General features: G+C 41.1%; 1 protein-coding gene across 9 annotated transcripts in view; it reads left to right on the top strand.

Annotated features, from left to right (window-relative positions):
* Positions 1-21,396, top strand: part of MKX (mohawk homeobox) — an 85,095-nt gene that overhangs the window by 2,559 nt on the left and 61,140 nt on the right. For all 9 annotated transcript variants that reach the window (XM_082385975.1, XM_082385976.1, XM_082385978.1 and 6 more), the window contains exons 3-5: positions 1,655-1,814; positions 9,874-10,027; positions 10,458-10,793. In XM_082385975.1, coding sequence (XP_082242101.1) covers positions 1,655-1,814; positions 9,874-10,027; positions 10,458-10,793 — 650 coding nt within the window. The remainder of the gene's footprint in view (positions 1-1,654; positions 1,815-9,873; positions 10,028-10,457; positions 10,794-21,396) is intronic.

The raw sequence follows: 21,396 nt of genomic DNA on the forward strand, positions 1-21,396 counted from the left end.
CGGGAGGAGCGGTCTCCGCCTCCTGGGTTCGCGCATTCTCATTTTAAGGGAGTAGTTGCTCGAAGCGTGGGGGGTCCATTCGTCAGAAGAGCTCCAAAGAGGCTCGTTGGAAACTGAGGACACCTGAAACCGCCTCTTAGTCCTCAGATGCCCGGACCTGGGGGCGGGGGTTACGTGCCTCTCTCCCGACCGCGGGTGCGGACGCGCGGCCGCTGGGGAGGCAGAAAGGGCTGAGCGGGATGCACCGGCGCAGAGCAGGGCCAAGCAGTCGGGGCTCCCCCGGGGCTCCCCCCCCGCCCCCCAGGTCAGGCCAGCCCCGTGGGCTTCCCCCCTTGTGTCACGACAGGGCCTTGCATCGGCCAAGGTGTTGGGAAGGTCGGCCCTCCGCAGGATGCCCCGGAGGCGCGCGCGCGCGCGCGGCTCGGCGGGGCCCGCCGCGAGCCCGGAGGGGGGGCGGGTGCCGCGGGCCTGCCGGGCCGGGTTTCGGTTTAGCGGCCTGAGGGGCTGCGGGGGTGGGGGTGGGGTGGGCGGGGGCGAGAGCTCGCGGGCCACCAGCGGCTCCGGCTGCGGAGGAGGGCCGTCTGTAGCCCGGCCACGTCCCGCGGCTCCGGGAGCGCCCCGCGGGGGGAGGGGCGGCCGTCCTGGCCGGTCCACCTGAAAGATTGCATCAGCTGCTTGTTGTGCGGCGTTGCTGGTTAGGGAAATAGAGATTAGGTTTCGTCAAAATGTTACTACCAGTCCTCACGGCTGGAATTGCATTTCAAAGTGTTTAAAGAGGCAGAAGCCCCGGAGGCTGCGGCGCAGGCGCGCGAGCCTCGCGGAGTGGCTGGGCGCGCGGGCGGCGGCGCGGCGACACCTCGCGGAGCCGCTGGGGAGCGCAGCGCCGAGGCCCGGCTCCCGGCTGCTTCCCGCTCTTCCTCCTTGGAATATGCTTTTCCCGAGGTCTTTTTACTTTACCCGGTGGGACAGACCTTCCATACTTTGAAGCTCGCCTTTTTGTCCTGAAAAGCCCCCTACAGTGTTTTGGGTTTTGTCTTTTCTCTTTTTCGTGTGTGTTTTTGTTTTCGGTTCTGCATCTTTACTCCACAAACCCCTTCTTGGAAAGCTTCCCCTTTACCCGAGGATCAAAGGGTACAGGGGAGAGCTTGAAGAGAACCAGGGCAGCGGGGCGGCCATCACCCCTTGCTTTGTTCCCAACGTCCAGTGGGCGACGGGAAGCCCCGAGCGGCGGGCATGAGTCCCTGAAAGAACATTCGAGAGCCGGCCGCAGCCACTACTCATCCCATGAGGCCAGGGCCCCTGGAGGGCGCGGTGCAGGCGGGCGAGGGACGGTGCCGGCCTTGCTGCGCAGGTCTGTGGCTTGAATAACAAAAGAGCTTCCTTCAAATCACCTAAACCTCTAACCTCTGGCTTCAAGATTTCCCCCTTTTCCGTATAAACCTGGCGGCCTTCGCCGCCCCACGCCCCTCCTGTGCCACCCGGGCCGGCCCCGCGCGCCCCGACCCTGTGCGGCTCCCACCCCTGCCTGGCCTCCGCGTCCGGGCGCGCGGGGCCGCGGTCGACGCGGGCTGAAGCGCGTGCGGACCCGGGGCCCCGGCGGGCGGCGCTCGGCCGGCGCGGCTCACCGGGAACCCCTCCTCTCCCGGTGTCCCAGGGCCCGGCAGAATGGCGGGAAGGTGAGGCACAAGCGGCAGGCCCTGCAGGACATGGCGCGGCCCCTCAAGCAGTGGCTGTACAAGCACCGCGACAATCCGTACCCCACCAAGACGGAGAAGATTCTCCTGGCGCTCGGCTCGCAGATGACGCTAGTGCAGGTAATCGGGGCCCACGAGCCCCGGCCCTCCCTCGGCGAGGCTGAGCGGCGGCTCTGCTCCTCCGGCCGCTGGGCACGGGTGGGCCCGAGACCGGCCGTCCGGACGCTGCCGCCGCTCTGCCTGAGGCTGGTGCGGGGCGGGCCCAGGGCCGGAGCGGTGGTCTGGGGAGTTTCTGCGTCTCCGACCGTCTTCCGGAGGCTCGGCGCAGCAGGGGCCGTGTGGCGCTCGCGAAGGAGGGCCGGGCAAAGGCGAGCGCGGAGCTCTGAGAAGCGGTGCGGGCCATGCACGCGGCGGTGGCTCCAGCGGGCGCTGCCCCGCAGTGATTTGCGTCAGGGTCGCCCGAGGGCTCGTTAAAACACACGCTGCCGCCGCCCCCCACCCAGCCCGGAGTTCGCAGGAGGTCCTGGCCGGGGACGGTGCTTTGTGTTTCTAACACGTTCTCGGGGTGACGCGTAAGCTGCTGGCCGCGCACCACACTTTGAAAACCAGGCAGAAGGGCACCCCGCATTGGGGCCCCATGTTAAAGGTCAAGTTACAGGGTCCCTTTCAAGTTGACGGCTCCTGACAGAGCTAGTAGGTGGGCTGGGAGGGCCAGAAGCGGGTTTGGGAGGTTTTTCTCTCTTAATAGGAGACACCCTGGGCCTTCGCTAGACTCCACGCGGCTTTGCTGGCGGCATCTTTGTCCTTGGGTTAAGGGGCAGATCTCAGATGGCGGGTACCTGGTCAAGTGCAGAGGGGCGGCCTAAGCGTGCTGCATCTCTAGCGAGCAGGGCTGCTGTGCGCAGGTTTCCCTCCGTGGCTGCATCGGATGCTGCAAAACCCGCTGAGGTCGAGCACGTGCCGTCAGCCTTTCGCAGGTGATGTAACCGAGGCAGGAGAAGGCTGTGTTGAGGGGTAGAGGTGGGCCTGGAAACGCCGCGGGTCCATACCACGTGCTCTGGCCGGCACACCAGTTTCCTTTCATAAATGCAGTGACGTGAACTTTCATGCGCGCAGGCAGAGCAGATTCACTCAGAGGAGAGGAGGAGCTACCTGAGCTGAGAAATCTCCTCCGTTGTAGTAGCGCCGCATCACTGCATTGGTGAAACTTTGGTCATTCCATGAAAGGGGTATAGTAAGTGAGAACCCCGAAGTAACAGGGAACGTTTAACTACTAGATAACAGAAAAATTGCTTTCCAGAGTATTTAAGGTTGTCATTTTAGGAATTACTAGAAAGTCGGACGAAGCATGAAAATTGACTTGTAGTCAGACTTATTAAAACTATAATATGCATTTTTCTGCTTATTTTCAGAATACAGTTGTAGAGAAAAACAGACATCTCTTCTGCTTTATATTAACAGGCAATAGTATTAATAGTGATTTGCTGCAGCACTGGAGGGGAAAATTAATTTAGTGTTCTTGGCTTAATATCTGTTTAACACAAAACTCTGAACTTTCAGTGATTTTCAAAAGTAGTTTTTAAATAAATAATTCCAGCCAGAAAAACTTAAGAAAATAAATGCATACATTCAAATTTCACTTTAAACTGGTATGCTATTTATTTTCAAAATACACTGATTTATAGAGCTATTTGAATAGTTCACTCTGATGTCAACAGTAAAATATTAACTTATTGATTACGTATTTCCATGTTTAATACTTGCCATTCTTTCAGACAGAAAGCAACAAATGTTTATGACATATCTAGGACATTTTTAGCTATGAAAAGTATTATTTGTCATTAGCAGAGACATTTAAATTTTCACCTGCGGTAGTTTTTCTGAGTTGCAATACAAGTAGCTGTCATTCTAATACAGAATCAAATTATTCTCTGCCTGTAATGACAGTTCAAATACAAATAATTCTTTTTGCTTTAAGATCTTGGTAAGACTATTGCATTTTTCTAATTTACATGAAGTTTTTGTTCATGTAATGAACATCTTTCCCATTATATTTTCTCTCACACTAGTCTTCAGCAAATAAAAATGCACGCAAACATGTAAGTTTTAAATGGGACAAAGAAAGGTAATTATTTATAATTATAATTGATACCTATTTAATGATTTCCAAGTTTTATAATAAATGAAGTTGGTTTCTGGAACTTTAAAGTGATAAATGGAAAAAATCAAACGTGTAGAATAACCAAGGGACCCTTATATACCATTCAGGTTGGGTCCACCTCTTCTCCATTAGGCACAATGGAATGTCTGTGTAAGAAAATATATATATATTTATGAATATAAGGGGTTTGTATAGGTCAGACATTTATTAAACATCCAAAGCAAATTCTGACTCTGTGGAAACCAAATAAATTATGTCAATACATTTCACTTCTGGAGGAAAAATATCAAGCTGTGATCTGAATAAAGCTTTTGAGCCCTGCAAATTAGACCCCTGTTTCATGAATCAGGTTCTCCCAGTGAATAAATTTCTCCTGTGGAGTCAGCCTTCTTGAGAAGAGTGATCATGTCTTATTCATCTTCATCCTTCCATTTCACCCCAGCCCAGTACTTTCCATATAGTAAACTCTTCATACATGTTTGCAGACTGAATAGGTTCTCACTGGGGAATACTACTGTAATCACCATGTGACTTCCCCAAACATATTGTGGAAAACTGGAGAATGTCTTGAAATCAGACTAAGATATTCTAGTTTTAAAATCCATCTCATTGTGGGGAATACACAGAGGGTAGCTCGTTAACTTTAATGGTACATGTTAGTTCTACAGAACAAGCATATAACTCGCCACATTATTTTTAGCATATCTGGAAATATGTCATTTTATGTCAATAGACAAATATGGAGTGTTCCCCTTATTTCTAGCTCCAGTCTCTATTTCTTGTTTATTATAATACCTCCTGTCTCTGCTTCTCATAATTTATGTTAATAAGTTGTCAGCATAATTATTTTATTCGTTAACTACAAAAGTGTCTTTTATTTTTGAACATTTCTTTTACCCTTCATATTTCCCTTTTGGTTGTGTGTCAAGCTATCAAACCTTTCATAAGCAGTACTTCTGCCTTATTTTGCTACTCTGAAGGGTGTAAAATTTGGTCAGCAATCTCCATTAAGCCTGGAAACAGAATGCTGAAACTTTAATAAGGGAGTTTTTTTAGGACCACAGAAGTTACTTTTTGTGATAAACAGAAGCTCTAAGGACGTTAATCAACACTGCATTTTGTTCATTCCTGAAAGATGAGGCAGAGAGAGGTATTTATGCAGCTTTCATTTTTTTTTCTACTCACTAGACTTAGCAACTTGTCTTAATTTACTATAGCTGTTTGCATTATTAATCTGCCATCTTCCTACTAAGATATAAGCATTTTTATAAAATTAACAGGAAGATGATTTGTGTGTGTGTGTTTTCACTTTAACCAACCGAAATACTCCATTGTGCTTGGTTCCTATGACTGACCGTTGTTCAAACATTATAAAAATATACTCTCTACTCTCAAAATATAACCAGCTTCATTGTGGAATAACAGATATGCGATTGGGGTTTTGTATTACTGTGGAATATGGAGCTTACCCAGGGAATAATTGCCCCTGAAGAAGTTTTTTAAAAGAAGGGTAGATGGGGGCTGTACCTGGTTTCAGTATTTCCCATTGTTTATGCGTATGTATTTAAAATATATTTTTTTTTTCAGGATTATAATAGTGAAATGATGATTTTTTTTCATGATCACATTACGGAGTGCAATGCAAGTGGAGTTTGAGACTACATTTTAGTGATTGGGTGTTAATGCTCCCTTTTCTTACAGTAGAAGTTTCCAATTCCTGTGCTACAGCCATGTACCATTTGGTTAAGTCTGCTGTGTTGCAAGATTTTGCCCCTGTGTTGACATAGCTTTTGCTTGGTATGGAGTGCTTCTGCTGAGACGTGTGTGTACTTATCAACTGCAAGGATTATGGCTACTGTTAAATATTCAACAAAATCTCAGATTGGTCCTTCTACGTTATTCTCAGTGTCAGACTACATGGTGTAGAAGTGAGGTGTTCGATATTTCAGTTGAATGACTGAATCTTCGTTGTTAATTCTGTGTGTTCAAAGGTGGACAGATGCCAGAGTATCCCCTTGGGTTTACTCTAAAGATTGCTCTGCCAATGTGATGAATGTAAACACTGCTGCGTAGGATGAAAGCTACTTAGCTTTCTCTTCCAGCTTCTAGATATTTGGTTCTCTAAGCTTTCGCTATAAAATGCAGTGTTTTTAAAGCTCTGAGTTTGACGTTAAAGTGCTGTTGCAGAACCTATCCTTGGTAAGGAGGCCTGTTTCATGTAAAATACAATTTCAGAAGAATTTGAATGATAACCTGAAGGAATCCATAGTAAGTTAAAGGTAGAAAATTTGAACTGGTGCTTTTACCTTCAGTGAAACAGATGGCGTTTACATCAATTCATCAGGAAAAAACTTGTGAGATGCTAGTCGTGCAGATTTGTTCACCAACTATTGTCTGCTGTTTGCATGACTTAACACAAGAAGATATTCAACACCCCAGACTATATCCAGCCCTTAGGTTGTACTGTAAATTGCTGATAATAAAACACTGGCAGAGTAAATGTATTAGTAGATTGGGTGCCGGTCAAACTTATGAAATCAGTTTAGAAATAGCCTGTGAGACACCACCAAACCTTTATGGAAAATCTTCTGATGTATAATTAATATACTCTGGTAAGAACTATGAGTATACAAAACGTAAAAAACGATACGACTCCTATATATGAAAAGCTAGTTAATGCCACCATGACATTTAAAGGTCCCTATTTTTGTATGTTAGAATTATAAGTATATTGATTTTTTTTAAAAATTTGAAGTCCATCGCGTTTTAATAAAAATATGAAGAGTTTCATAAGAATTGGATTTTACAATATGCGGTACTGTGTGTTGGTTGTATTAAGAGTTAAGGTCAGGGACTTCCCTGGCGGTCCAGTGGTTAAGACTTCGCCTTCCAGTGCAGGGGGTGCGGGTTCGATACCTGGTGGCGGAGCTAAGATCCCACAGGCCTCACGGCCACAAAACCGAAACATAAAACAGAAGCAATATTGTAACAAATTCAATAAAGACTTTAAAAAAAAGTGTTAAGGTCAGTTAAGATTTAAGATTAGCCTCTGAATTATATGATGTTTAGTAAAGAAAGTAACCAAAAAAGTTTGGGAGTTGGAGTCTAATAAATATAAGTGACATAGGCATGGGGGAAGTTGTCCTCTGTGTGCAAAAGGAACAGAGAAGGACATAAAACACCTCTCTGATTGCTGAAGAGAGTAGTGGTCAAGAGCAGAAGATAGGTTGGTACCAACTATAAAGGAGATGAAAGAACACTTTTATAGGAGAGCATGGACGACATTCACAGGTCTTTATCTTCAGAGTTGGCAAGGATGTCAGGAACCATGAAGTTCTGAAAAGATGAATGACTTATCTAAACTCACACAGCCTGTTTTTGGCTAAGTCAGAACAGGAAACCAGGTCTCTTTCCGTTATACCACAGTTAGAGGATGACAGGACATGCATGAGGATGTGAAGACATTAAGTAAGTAATTAAATCATAACGGTGCGTCAACACTTGAGTTTGATGGTGGTTGTTAAGATCCAGTCAAGTGGATAGAATGGAAGATAGGGAAGTTCGAGAAAACACTGTTCTAAAATTCCCAGTTGGTACTAATGAGAGCATGGACGAACATTTTGGCCATGACTTGGAGAATAGAGGGAGGTTTGAGAGGAAATGGACCAGGCATTTCATGCTTCCGTAGTGCAGGTTCACCTGTGTATCATAGTTAATCACGTATAGCTCTTCTAGTCCTTCGGTGTGTGCAGGGGACAGAGTTTATTCATTCCTAGCACTTAATACCATGGCTAAAGCACAGGAGCTCCTCAGTATGTGTTTGTTGAATGGATAGTCCCAGAAGTTGTCTGTTTGTAGAGGTTGGAGGAGACTGAGAATTTAAAGTCAGACTAAACCATAGTAAGAATAGCACAGCTTGGCAGGAAGAGGGGTTGGTGGAGTCTCAGGCTTCTGAAATGCCGTGCTAAGATATTACACCACTGCACGTAAATTTGAGGACAGTTATCATTGCTTAAGACACAAAGGGAGGTAACACTGAATGTATATTATATATGATATGGTTTGTGCATATATAAACTGGGGAACACTACCATGTTTTACCCATGGGGAAAAAAAAGAAAAAAATTATAGTTTTTTTGTTTAATGTAGGATTCACCACAGGTTCATTCAATAATTAAGGCTTGAGTAATGTGCAAAAGTTATGTATTCATAGTATAAATTTAAAAGAGAAAAGAAAAAAAGAAATTCCAGTGCAAGAATCACCACACAAACCATTAATATACTGCGGAGTCATGTTATGGAACAAATTGGTAGAGAAACATAATCCTCTTTCCACTTTTCATCCTTTTAAAGGCAAATATTGGCCTTTCATGTTTTTAATATATATATTCTGATGATAGGTTGATGTTTAAAAAGAAATGTCAAGTGCCATTTTAGCCTCTAGAAATCCAGTAGCACCTTAAACAAAAACAATGGAACTAACCTTGTTTTGCAGTGTTCATTTCTTTGCCATCACCTGTTTGGAAGCACTAGATTTTTAGCTTAAAGCTGGGCATTATTTGGCTTTTTTCTCTCTCTCTGCTTGTCTGATTGCTCTGTCTCTGACTGTTTTGCCAGCTCCTACCTCCTTAATTGCTGGAGGTTTCCAGGGTTTGGTCCTTGACCCTCTTTTCATTCTGTCTGCTCTCACAGCTTCAGCTCTAACCTCTGTGCATTTGACCCAAATCGGATCTTCCTTGCCCTTAGATCTCAGATGCCATTTTTATTTTCTTGCTGCACATTTCACCTGTATGCTTTTCTAGTACCTCAGACTAAACATTCCCGAACCAAACGCATCATTTCACCCTCAAACAATTCTACTTTCTTTCTCAAATTGGCACTATCTTCTCTTCTTACACAAGTTTGATAACTCAAGGGTATCTCTTTCTTCCTTCTTCATTACCTACCACAGTGTCTCTGGAATTTGACTTATATTTGTTCCCGTGTCTTCTTTGTTGGAAACACACTTCCCTACCCATTATCCCTGACCTATTCCTTCAAAATCTAGCTTAAATTCTTCATGAAGTCTTGAGTCACATCAAAGTAACCCCTCCTTCCGTTGCACTCCTGTAACATTATATTTTAATGCGTCTTAAGCCATTTATCACATTCTTTCCTATATTAGTTATTTGTTTTTTTATTGAAGTAAGTTGATTTACAATGTGTTAATTACTGCTGTACAGCAGTGATTCAGTTATACATATGTTATATTCTTTTTTCTTATATTCTTTTCCATTACGGTTTATCACAGGATATTGCATATGGTTCCCTGTGCTCTACAGTAGGACCTTGTTGTTTATCCATCCTGTATATAAAAGCTCACATCTGCTAATCCCAAACTCCCACTCTATCCCTCCCCCAAACACCTCCCCCTTGGCAACCACCAGTCTGTTCCCCATGTCTGTGATTCTGTTTCTGTTTCATAGTTAGGTTCATTTGTGTCATATTTTGGATTCCACATATAAGTGATATCATATGGTATTTGTCTTTCTTTTTCTGACGTACTTCACTTAGTATGATAATCTCTAGGTCCATCATGTTGCTGCAAATGGCATTATTTGATTCTTTTTTATGGCTGAGTAATATTCCATTGTATATATGTACCACATCTTCTTTATCCATTCATCTGTTGATGGACATTTAGGTTACTTTCATGTCTTGGCTGTTGTGAATAGATACTAGAGTTATTTGTGTACTCTCCTACCTTTCTTAATAGACTGAAAATTTTATGGCAAAGCCCTTCAATATTTTTTTTATTCCCAGAATACAGTTAGTGCTCATTCTGTGTAGTAAGTGCTCAGCACATTTGTTGAATGAATGAATGAATGAATGAATGGATATAAATGTCCAATATTGTTATGTCATGAGAATATGTAATGATCAGAGATTATGAGAGAGGCTTAGGTCCTTTCTGGGAAAGTAATTGTATGATGGGTAATTTTTTTATGTTGTGTTAATTGAGAAATAAAACTTTTTTAGGTGTCAAATTGGTTTGCTAATGCAAGACGTCGGCTTAAGAATACTGTTCGACAGCCAGATTTAAGCTGGGCCTTAAGAATAAAGTTGTACAATAAGTATGTTCAAGGAAACGCTGAGCGGCTGAGTGTAAGCAGTGACGACTCGTGTTCTGAAGGTTTGTTAGTATTTTTATCTTGCTTTCTTTGCTCTGCCTTTGTAAGGGGACATTCACTTCAGTTGCTGTTTTTAAGGTTGATCCCACAAAACACGATGGTGCCATAATGGTTCTTTTTTATTGCATGAGGTAACTTTACTTTTATAATACTGTAAATGACCAGTCAAATTATGGCTGCTTCCTCTTGTTCACAGATTTATCATATGTCAGAATAACATTTTTTGTGAAGTTCATTAAAATTAACATACCGAAGGGAGAGATTATATAGATTCCTGCTTTCCTTTGCCTAAAAATTAGTCTTAAATATCAAAGATAATTTTATACACTTTAAATATTCTTCCTATATATTTTTTAAATCATTAAATGTAACAATTGGGTGGCTGGGGAAAAGTATGTGTAAGTACTACCTGCTGATATTTTCCCCCCTTAGATGGAGAAAATCCTCCACGAAACCACATGAATGAAGAAGGCTATAATAATCCAGTTCACCATCCTGTGATTAAAAGTGAGAGCTCAGTCATAAAAGCTGGAGTGAGGCCAGAGTCACGGGCCAATGAGGACTACGTATCGCCCCCAAAATACAAGAGCAGCTTGTTGAATCGTTACCTTAACGACTCTTTGAGACACGTCATGGTCACAAATGCTGCCATGATGGGAAAGACAAGGCAGAGAAACCATTCAGGATCTTTTAGTTCCAATGAATTTGAGGAGGAATTGGTATCTCCCTCATCGTCAGAAACCGAAGGCAATTTCGTCTATCGCACAGGTAAGTCTGTGCTTTTTTGTGATACCTTGTTTAAAACAGAATTAAAGCTGCAGCACAGGGCTTTCTTTTGACAGGTGTAAAGGCATAATTTTCATTGCTTGTGCATCAGATTATGTACATACGGCTCATAATTCAGTTTGAAAGCTTTCATTTTGTTCTTAATTAGCAGATACGCTTGTTACTAGATGATGGTTTACTGGGAAGTTTTCATCCTTAATAAAAAATTTTAATCTTAGTGATAAACATTCTTAGAGGAGATATGTATTGGCTTTATGAATAAATTATAATGGAGGAATATCCCAGATTATAACCAGCCATGCAAATACTCTGTACTCCATCTTTTCTCTTAAGTTCTTTGATTGCTTATAGTGATGGAAAATGAACACAAACTAGCATGGGTGCCAAGACGTTCGTGAAGGAAACGTGGCTTAAATTGCTTTGGAAAGTTTACTTTTATTCCTGAAACGCACAAGTAGGGCTATAAGTAGCTTTGAAATTTTTGCTTTTAGTCCGGAAATAGTGAATCAATTTCTGCCTGTCCACAACGTTCAGACGGAGTGGCAAGTTTGGTAAAATTTTCTGTCTTGACTTCAGTGCTTCATTACAAAGGATTGTGTGCCCTACAGCTGGTGTAGGTAGACTCCAGGTCCTGAAAATGCCAGGCAGTGAGATTTAGAAACGTTACCCCTGGAATTAATAACTCCAGGGAGCGTGCAGCCCGGCCACGTTATGTCACAGATAAGAAAGTCCCGACCAAGGACACACAGTGAGTTACTCTTCTTCAGATCAGTGGTGTAGCTGAGCCTGCACAAGAGGCTGGAGGAGTGTAGCTACTGCTAGACGACTGTTACCGCTATTATTACACGTATCGCCACCAGTCATTTGTTGAATAGTTGTAATACGCTAGGTTCTATGCTAAATACTACACAAGTACTACTACATTTAGTCCTTGTAACATCAAGGAGCTTGATATGTGAACAATAGAGCTTTATAAAGAAATTTAAAGTTGGTCTGTTTAATATATCCTTAAGGTTATTTAGCCAGATATCTGATTTTTAAGTGTCTACAAATATGTACAAGATCTATGAGGATTCAGAGGAAATCTCAATACAGTTTTGACTTAATCTCATTTTTTGTTTGTATCTCCAACTCCAACAATGAAAACAACTCCAAACATTCAGAAATACATAGCCTTGTAAATAATAAATTGGGTCTAGGAAGAAGTAAAAGATGCAATAAAAGATAATTTAGCCAATAATGAAAAATTTAAAACTATCTACTAATACCTAACTGAAAGAACTTGTAAGTAATTCAGAATGTTTGAGAAAAAGGAAAATAAACCAAGTCATTCAAGTACAGATAATTGAAAAAGAATAAACAGAAAACAAAAAATGGTAAAATGGAAGGCTGAAAAATAGATAAATAAATCAAGAGTTGGCTCTTTGAAGTCAGTAGTAAAAAAACTCAAGCAAAAAATGGACACAAATTAAAGTTGGAAATAAGAAAGGATATAGCAATCATTATATAGTTATTAAACAAAAAATATTTTTAAAAATTATGATAAAGTACTATGCACAATTGTTTGACAGTATTACTGTATACAAATGTATGGATGAAGTGAATTGCTATTATCCACACAAATTAAATTATTAATTCATAATAAGAAAAGGTATAAATGACCGCTAATGCAGGAAAAATTAAGGTTTTTACTAAACTCAGTTCCCAAAACACTTGATAGATAACTTGATAGATCCATTGGATTTTTTTTCAAACTTTGAAGAAATAATTAATTCCTATGCTTTATACATTTTTCTGGAACATATAAAAACATGGGAAGTATCTCAACTTTTAAAAATGTAAATGTTATCCTAATCCCAAAGCAGAGTAAGATAGCATACAAGTCAAAATTTTTATTTGTAATACTGATACTGACTATGAAACAACATGGGAAGTAGTGTAATGTTAAGTGAAAAAGTTTTAATTGTGGATACACTGAGTATAATTATGACAAGTGTGTATGGACAAAAACAAGAAAGATAAAAACAATGAAAATTACAATTTGATGAGGGGGTGTAATTGAAGGACCATTGTTTAAAATTTTTTTTCTTGTAAATTTATATTGCCCAGTAAAAACAAGGTCATGTGCCTGTGAAATTTCCCCAGTGTGTTGGGTCTTCTGAAAATCCATGCTCTTTTCAAAGGTGACAAAAATGTAAAGTCAGAGAGGGACTAGCATGCCCGTATAGTTGATGCTTTTCGAAGTGAAGTAGCTTGGCCATGTATTTTTATATTAAAGCATTCCAAATGCACTTGGCCCATGTCATGGACTATTCATTTGCCAAATTCTATTTTTAAATCAAACCTATCTTTTAGTTATGCAAGCAATGAGATGGCAGCCTAGACACGTAAACTTCTGGGTTTTCGTGCATATGTATAAGCTTAAAAAGAACAGAATACAATTTTGGGGTTTGTGGATGGAGAATGAGGGAAGACTGGTTGGTCTCAAACTGGTCTACTAAATTTCAGACGAAGACAGTAAACGGCTGTCTTCTGTGCGAATTGAGTGACATTGCTGCTGCAATTGTATCTGGGTTAGCAGTCATGCATAAGTGGTGGAACAGAGAATTTCAGTAAATGCTTTCTGAACAACTGCTTTGGTTTTCTCTGGCATACAGTCTGTTCTGAATCCCTTCAGTTCCTTCTGGTTGTATCTTTCCTTCCTCATCCAAACAACAACCTTCTAAGTCTGCTCTCAAACACCATCCCCTCCACCACCCTAGTTCTACAGTAGTACGAAGATTTCGGCTTTTAAATTTTTTTTTTCAGAAGAGATCACCTTTAAATACAATTTATTGGTTTATCTGTGCTGAGAAATCGTATCCGTTTTTCCACCCATTTTTGTAAGACAGCTGCTATCTCATGATGCATTTCACTAAATATAGGGAGTCAAAAAGCCAAGTGAAAGAAAGAGTTGGTGTTTGGAAGGGTAATGTATCACTGAATTTCATTTCACTTGTTAAACTCTAGCAGGGAGAAGCCTGGTAGATTATAAAGCAGTAATCCTAATTGAAGATATTATTAGACACCATCCAAGTAGATACAAACATGTTTTTATCGATTGTATGTAGACATTAAATATTTCTCTCTAATCTGCAGTCACCCACAACATGCAGGAAAAAAAGAAAAGATGTTCTTTTTTCAGGGGCATGGTAGGCTCTCAATAAGTATTCTGACAGCAGCAATTATAACATTAGAATTGATCAGAATTACTAAGGTTATTGCTTCTAAATACAGTTAAGTAATACACAAGAAAATCTAGTCACTCAGTGTCATCTGTTGAATGAAGTCACCTAAATTAAAATTACAATCCTCTTCGTCAAGTTAGGTTAATGGATGGCAATTTTCAGATATTCAGTGGAGTGGGTCTGCTCTCTGAGGTGTCAGGATAAGGACTCTAGCATCATACGTACCTCCACTCCTGTTGACTCAGTGCTTATGTTCCCCAAATGGGGCCATCCAGGAAGGAGCCAGCCGCCATCTGTAGCATCTTCCAGAGTGCGTCCTCACTAGAGGCTTTCCTAACTTGGATTTGAGTTTAATTTACCCTAAACCAAGCCTATTAAATTTCCTTCTTCAGTGAGGGAGAAAGGAGACATTTCAAAGAAGTATACTTGGTGAGGGGACCGTCAGGCAAGTCTTGAAATAAAACGTGTGAACTTCCCTGCTCTGTTGCTGGCACGAGGACAAGTTCCTATTCTGTTCTTTCTTTTCGCCGCTCACAAATGACCAACTTATAAATGGCTGGTACACTCTAATGGTTACTCTCTGAGCCCCACTGCTTCCCCACTGCTTTATGAATTTATGTAATTCATAAATTTACTCTGCTCCCACAAGGCTGCATGTTTCAACTTCATCTTGTTAAACTGCCTAAAATCCCTCTTAATTATACACATCTGGTATAGCAAAAACATTGGCGGATAGAACTCTTTTCTATGTTAGTGTGAATTAATCAGATTAGCTTCCCCTCCACTTGACTGAGGTGAATATCCCTGAAGAAATGGAGATTTTGATGGACAGAAAAAAGAAGTCATTTATTTGGTGCGCAGGACTCTTTGGGAGGTGGAGTCCATTTGAATGGCCTGCAAAATGGGGCAAAATGAGGGAACCTAGGGATTTTGGTTACTGGGGAAAGACAAACAAGGCAGTAGAAAGTAAATCTGGGAGAATGACAAAAAGCTAAATGCCGTTTCTAAATGTTTTTTCTTGGCTAATGATGACCCCGGTGGGTGGTGGAGATGTTCTTTTTTCGTCCTCTTCCTGCACACTTGTGTACTTTAGAATTTAAGCTGGTACTATCAGTACTAAAAGCCAGGGATGCTCATGGTCAATAAACCAATGGATTAGCCTGGGATTTAACCCTAATTTATAGCACGGTTTCTTTGGCGAAATGGCGCTCTCCATTCTAAACTGCTGACTTCACAGTCAACTTCTGGGGCACAAGTCCTTCATGGACGAGGTGCCCTTTCGTGCCTTCATACCGCAAACAAAAACGTTCTAGGCTCGCTGGAGGCCTGGGCCTTACTCATCAAAGAAATCGTAGTTTAAGTGAAGCAGAGGAAAGATTTAATGAACTGCCTTGTCACATCCTTTTGAACAGTGAGTAATCATTCCTAATTTGTTTCATCCATTTTAGGTGTTTGGGGGTAGCTTGAAGAAAGCCTCATGGTAGTTGACAGAAGGCTTTGTCAAGAGCCAGCTATTAAGGATAGCATGGGTTTCTGTGTACATGCTAGTTTCTCTTTGGAATTTTGTTGACCAGTAAGTCGACTTTGGATACTTTCATCTTCTTTTATTTCCCTTTTTGTGCTTGTCACTTCCTTGTTTTTAGTGAAAGATTTAAGCTTAGCTCTGTTGCATGATTCCAGACATTCTTTTCCTGGCATGCACATGACTGTTGATGTACTCCAGCAGAGAATAATAAAACCCTCTATCACCAGCCCAGTTTGTGACATTTAAAGACTACTTGAAAGGTTATCCAACTTTTTGTCCTGTGTCTTTACTGCAATAATGCCTCACCTATCAGATACCATCTGGAAATGAGGTTTTCCACCTAAGTGAAATTTCCAGATAGAAATTTAAGGACCGATTTTAAAAAGACAGAGTTTTCTGCTCTCCTAGACTGACAGTATGAAACACAGCATGTGAGGTGTGCCTCAGCGTCCTTCCTCTTCTCTAATCTCCCTCCTCCTGTTGCTTTCTGTATGTTTCCACCCTTCAAATCAGCAATTCTAGGATTAACCACAACTCTAAACTTGCTCCTGATGCCTTTGAATAAAGAACGATGTCTTTCTGATGGCCTTATTAAAAAGGGATCTTTCCTAATTACTTATTCCAAAGCAGTAACCTTCGAAATGAGACTTATAGAAATTCTGAGCTTTGGGGAGGCTTGGGGTAGAATTATAAAAACGTAAGCATGATATTCTAAACACTGTAGATTATTAAATGTTTATCGGTGATGATGATGGCAAAACACATTCACATGGATTATTTCTGAAATGCACATTAGCTTGATCTTTGAAAGTGAATTTTCTTTATGGATTCACTTGCAAAATTTAAATGAGACTATGTAAGTATAAGTGTTCCACCTGCTGTTAAAAACTGAGAGATTCATGGCAGACAGAAATAGAAAAAGAGAACACATGTTGGCATAAGCAGTTTGCTGGCTCCTTCAGGGGTTAGTTTTTCATTCACTTTTCTTTGTTTGTTATTTGGTATCACGTGAGAGCCTGAGAAAGTCTATACGTAGAAGCTGAGACTTAGCAGCCCCATTCAACAACCTGGCTTACAAACAAATCAAAAATACACGGCAGCCTAGCTTAGAAAAAGTATGCATTTTTAGGGCTGTGTTTGATCCTGAGTTTTTTGTCCCTTTATATTGTGTTCCCTCCATGTGGTGCCTTAGAATGACAGCAACACGTTTCAAATTTGTGTGAATATAGACAGATTGCGTCTGAAATGCAGCTGCATCCTATCTCTTCTTTCGTGCTGATACTCACTGCCTTGTGTGTATTAAAAGCTCTCCGCGGCCCTGAAATGGTATTTTATTCATTTTTATAGTCCTCCTAGCACCTACTAGTGTCTTTCACATATTTGCTCCGGAACTGTTTCTCAAGTCAACGAGTTAGTGTTTTTGTGATTTAGTCTGCCTCTTAAATCATGAAAGACATTTTAATGTACATATGTATATGTTGATCTGTGTCTGTGAACATGACAAGGGAAAGAAAATGGTCCTGAATAAGTCTAAATGGGTGAAAAAAACAAAAAAAAGGCAAATGCAAAAAAAGTTAAAACCGGTAGAAAAAAGTAAACAGAATGAAGCTTAAAACTGAGATGTTTAAGAGAGTTGAAATAAAAACTTAGAAAGTATAAAATGAAACTAAACCAATTTTCAAGTTAAAAGAGTGACTTTCAGGAAAATGCAAGGATGATAAATGGAAAAGTTTAGTTGTTTTAAAGAAAATCCACTGAAGAATAAAAAGTATAGCAGACAGGCAAATAAAAAGAAGGGGAACTTTTATGAATTTGACTTCACTAAGTAATGATACCTATTGTCTACTTATCTAGGTCACTGCCTTGTGGGTGAGCTTTAAGAAACGAAGCACAGATTTAGATCCAATGATTTAAACTCTTCTGCCCCATTCACTCTCGGGGTTGACGTGACTACTTTGGCTTTTTAAGAATGACTATTTTTAATCCTATGATAGACTTGGAGAACATCGATGCAGAAATTTTACATTTTCTCTCTCCTCCACGTGTAAGAGTAAAGATCCCATACATTTTACCTGTTTTTCTGTTAAAAACAAGTTTATCAACATGACATTTTGATTCTGCAGGGGTATCCCCTATATTTTGGCAGGACTGTCTCCTGGCATTCAGTCTGTTGTAACTGGTTTTCCGACACTGCATTTCGACTGGCTGGGGTGGTCAGTCACACCTGGTGCAGTTTCGTAGAAGTGCTGGTTCATGTCACTGTATTGAAGACTGTGTCAGTATTTCCATTAAGAGACTTTTTTCATTCCCTAGCGCTTCTAAATAAGTCATAAAAACTCAAGCCAAACTCAAAGCTGGCATAAAAGGACCTTTTCCCCCCTTCTCCTGTGTATAAGGAATATAAGTGCCTAACTCCCACTAACTCTAACTTCAGTCAGGTTTGTAAACTCTTTACACACTGACAAAACCAAATAAGACCTGTTGACACCTCTCCAGCCTGGGCCTGAAATGGATGTCCAAAAGTTGTTACTGTCTGTGAAAATAACAAGACATTCTATTTAATGTGTGTGGAAGTGGTTTCTTTTCTTTCTTTCTTTTTTGGTGAGTCACAGTTAGTTTTTCCCTTCTGCCTCCCAACTTTGTTTCTAAAATTAAACAGGTATTTTTCTATGTCAAAATTCGTCTTGTTGATGTAACAGAGTTTTTACTCAGAATAAATATGTGTTTTCTTCTAGTCCTGAATTTTGGTACTTTTAAATTTTGGAAGCTTGTGTTCTTGTTTTCTATTAGAAATTATATCATTTATAATTGTGAGTTTTGAGGAAGCAAAATAATAATAATTTTCACTTTGTTCGGTTTTTTTCACATTTGAATTTTTTCGTGGTTTTCAGTTTAAATGAAGGGTGGCATGTTTAAATAGCAGCTGCATAATGAACCTTTCCTCTCTGTGTTACCTAATTTATCTTATTTTCATTGTACTAAAGAGGAAAACAGGCAAGGATTTTTATAAATTCAGCATTAAACATTAAAGGATCTTCCAGTTCAATCCCTTAATTTGCAGATTAGGAAATTGCTTTGGGCTCTACCCTAGGCATTGAAATTGTTGGGGTTTTGTATGCAAGTTGCTGGGTTGCTTGGAAATGCTATCCTGATCACTGGTACAGTAAGTCTATGGCTTTTGGCAATTTCAGGTACTTAATTGACTTTTATTTTAAAAAGCTTGTCATTAGTGTTGAACTTTTCAGAATTTAGGATAGGTGTGTGTGTGCATTTTTTAAAGAAACTAATCTATTTTAATGGCTGCAGTGGGAAAGTTCACACATGTTGGTAGATTATAGATTGTAATAGACATCTGGTATTACCTGTGTCACGAAGGGAAAGAGGAATGGTTTGCAGAAGATCGCTAACAGTTACTGCTGCTGGGCAAAAGTCTCTTGGGGTGTGTGTGTGTGTCTGTGTGTAGCAGTAGTAGTAGTAGAATTGAACATAGTTGGGAAAAGAAAGTGGCTTTTGAAAATGACCAGCGGTATCTTCCCCCTGCCGTGGGTCTACCCTGGAGACCTTGAGTCATTACCTGAAAGTGGTCTGAAAAAATGCGAGTGATACAAGTGGTTTGGGGAAGATAGATTGGACTCGGCTTTAAGCACCGACATCACTCATGAGCTTCTCACAGTGTTGAGTCTTTTTCTCAGGCCAGTAAGGTGCTACAGTGCAAGATACCACTGAGGTGCTTCGGGGTCAGATTCACCTGTAGCATTTCCTCAGATCAGACACTTCACTAAATTTCACGCAGGAAAAGCTACATTGCACTGTAGACGTCACCGTGCCACAGGTGGGGCAGCACCTTGCTGTGTGGCCAGATGGCACTGTGGGTCTGTGTGGTGTCTCCCACAGTCACTGGACTGCGGATGGGGTTAGAAACAGCCTCTTGCCCACTGACTCAGTGCTTTGATATAGTGACCAAGATGGACATCTTTGACAGAAACACTGTCTTCCCTTTTTGGTATCATTATATAAAGCAATTTTGCCTTTGATCAGGCTTCATTTAAATGAAGAGAAGAACGTTTTTTAGAATAGTGGTTTTGAGACGACCAGTTTGGTGAGATGAAATTAAAATGGAAAAACAACGCAAATGAAAAGGAAACCTTTTAAAGTGCTGAAAAGTAGTCGGAGACAACCATTCACAAAGTGGGATTTCCAAGAAACCGTTGCTGTTTAAGCTTTCACATCATTGCCCCTGTATTTAAAATTTAGAACTGATAGTCCCTTGATCGAGCCAGACTCAGGTTACGATGGAGAGAGCTCTCAGTATGGCAGAGACATTCGAAGTAAGAATGCCCTGTTCTGCCAGGACTGTCATTATGACACTAAAACGTACCCTTTTGCTGAGGCCAGAATTCAGAGTCGCTGCTTCCAGCTTCTGCGCTGATTTAGACAGCAGATGTGTAAAAGGCAGAGCGGTATTCAGGGTCGCTTGTCACATGGCTTCGGGGCAAGAGGATGGGTATCTGGCAAGAACAAGAACCCTTAAATGTGACTGGGTCTTACATTTCTAAACGTAAAATCCCTGACCAGAAGCCGCTTGGTGCCAAGTGCCTTTGCTGTGATGTCTTCGCCCAGCACAGAGCTAAATGGCTGCTTGAGAATCCACCAGCCTTCTCTAGTCTGCAGCCGAGGCTGAGTGTTATCATTGTTTTGCATTTTCTTTTATCGTCTTGGTTGCATTTAGTCTCGCTGTATTTTTTCCTTCTTTACTCCTCTTCTGGGCTGCTAACTCTATCCAGATGGATCAAGGAGTATTTTTACAACTTTGTCAGTAGTGCAGTTGGTCTTTAGTTTTTACTGTGTCTCCTGGGTTCCTTTACTTTAGACCTATTCAGAAATCATGGTACCAGTTCAGATTTACTCCCAACCCATGGGGCCTCCAGTTTATCTAACCTGTGTACTTTTTTCTTCCAGAAGATTTTTTTTTTTTAATTTATATTTTGTTCTTAAAATGTCCTTTAAAAAGTATAAACATAAATCATCTGGAATAGTAATTCTCAACTATCTCGAAAGGTGTTTGAGGACTATTTCACGGTTGCTATGATTGAAGCAGTAAAATTTTAGTTTATAGTTAAAATAACTTTCCTCTCATTAGAAAAAAATATTAAAAAGCTCAACTTTATGATTTCATGACATATTACCAACCCCCAAATACCGTTCCTAATCCCTACCCCCTTACACACGCTCGGTGAAATGCTAATAGGAAGCTCAGAGAAGACCCAGAAAAGTGAATGATCTATATTTGACCCCATTCTCTCAGGTGCTTTAATTAAAATGATAGTATAAAGGTCTGGGTGGAGGCCCAGTGAAAGCATGACAAGTTTAATGTATATTTTACTATAGTTAAGTATCTGCTGCTTCATCTGTGGTTTGGAAAAGGACTTTCTGTATCCAAATTTTCTCTCCATCCTCCCTCCTTACCTGACATTACCCACTTGTAGGTTAAGCCCCAGGAAGTTATAACGTGGAAAGAGCAGAGAGCATTGCCTTGTAAATCAGGAGCTCTGCATTCAGCCAGAACTGCTAGCAATTGGGTATGTGTTCTAAGGCAAGTGCCTTTATTAACCAGGGCCTTGGCTCCATTAGCCATCACATGAGGGCTGTGATAAGGTGATCCATGAGTACCTTATTACCTCTGATAACCTGAGATTCTGTGAAATTTCTAGGGAGAGAAGGAAGCCCACAGTGTACTGAACGTCACAGTTAAATACAGACCGTGTTATCTCTAATAGAAGCAGAACTTGGGCTCTGAGGAACATCTCTCAGGAGTGTTAGGGAGCCCCTGGTG

Source organism: Balaenoptera borealis, assembly GCF_965194805.1.
Source record: "Balaenoptera borealis genome assembly, chromosome: 3".
Taxonomy (NCBI): domain Eukaryota; kingdom Metazoa; phylum Chordata; class Mammalia; order Artiodactyla; family Balaenopteridae; genus Balaenoptera; species Balaenoptera borealis.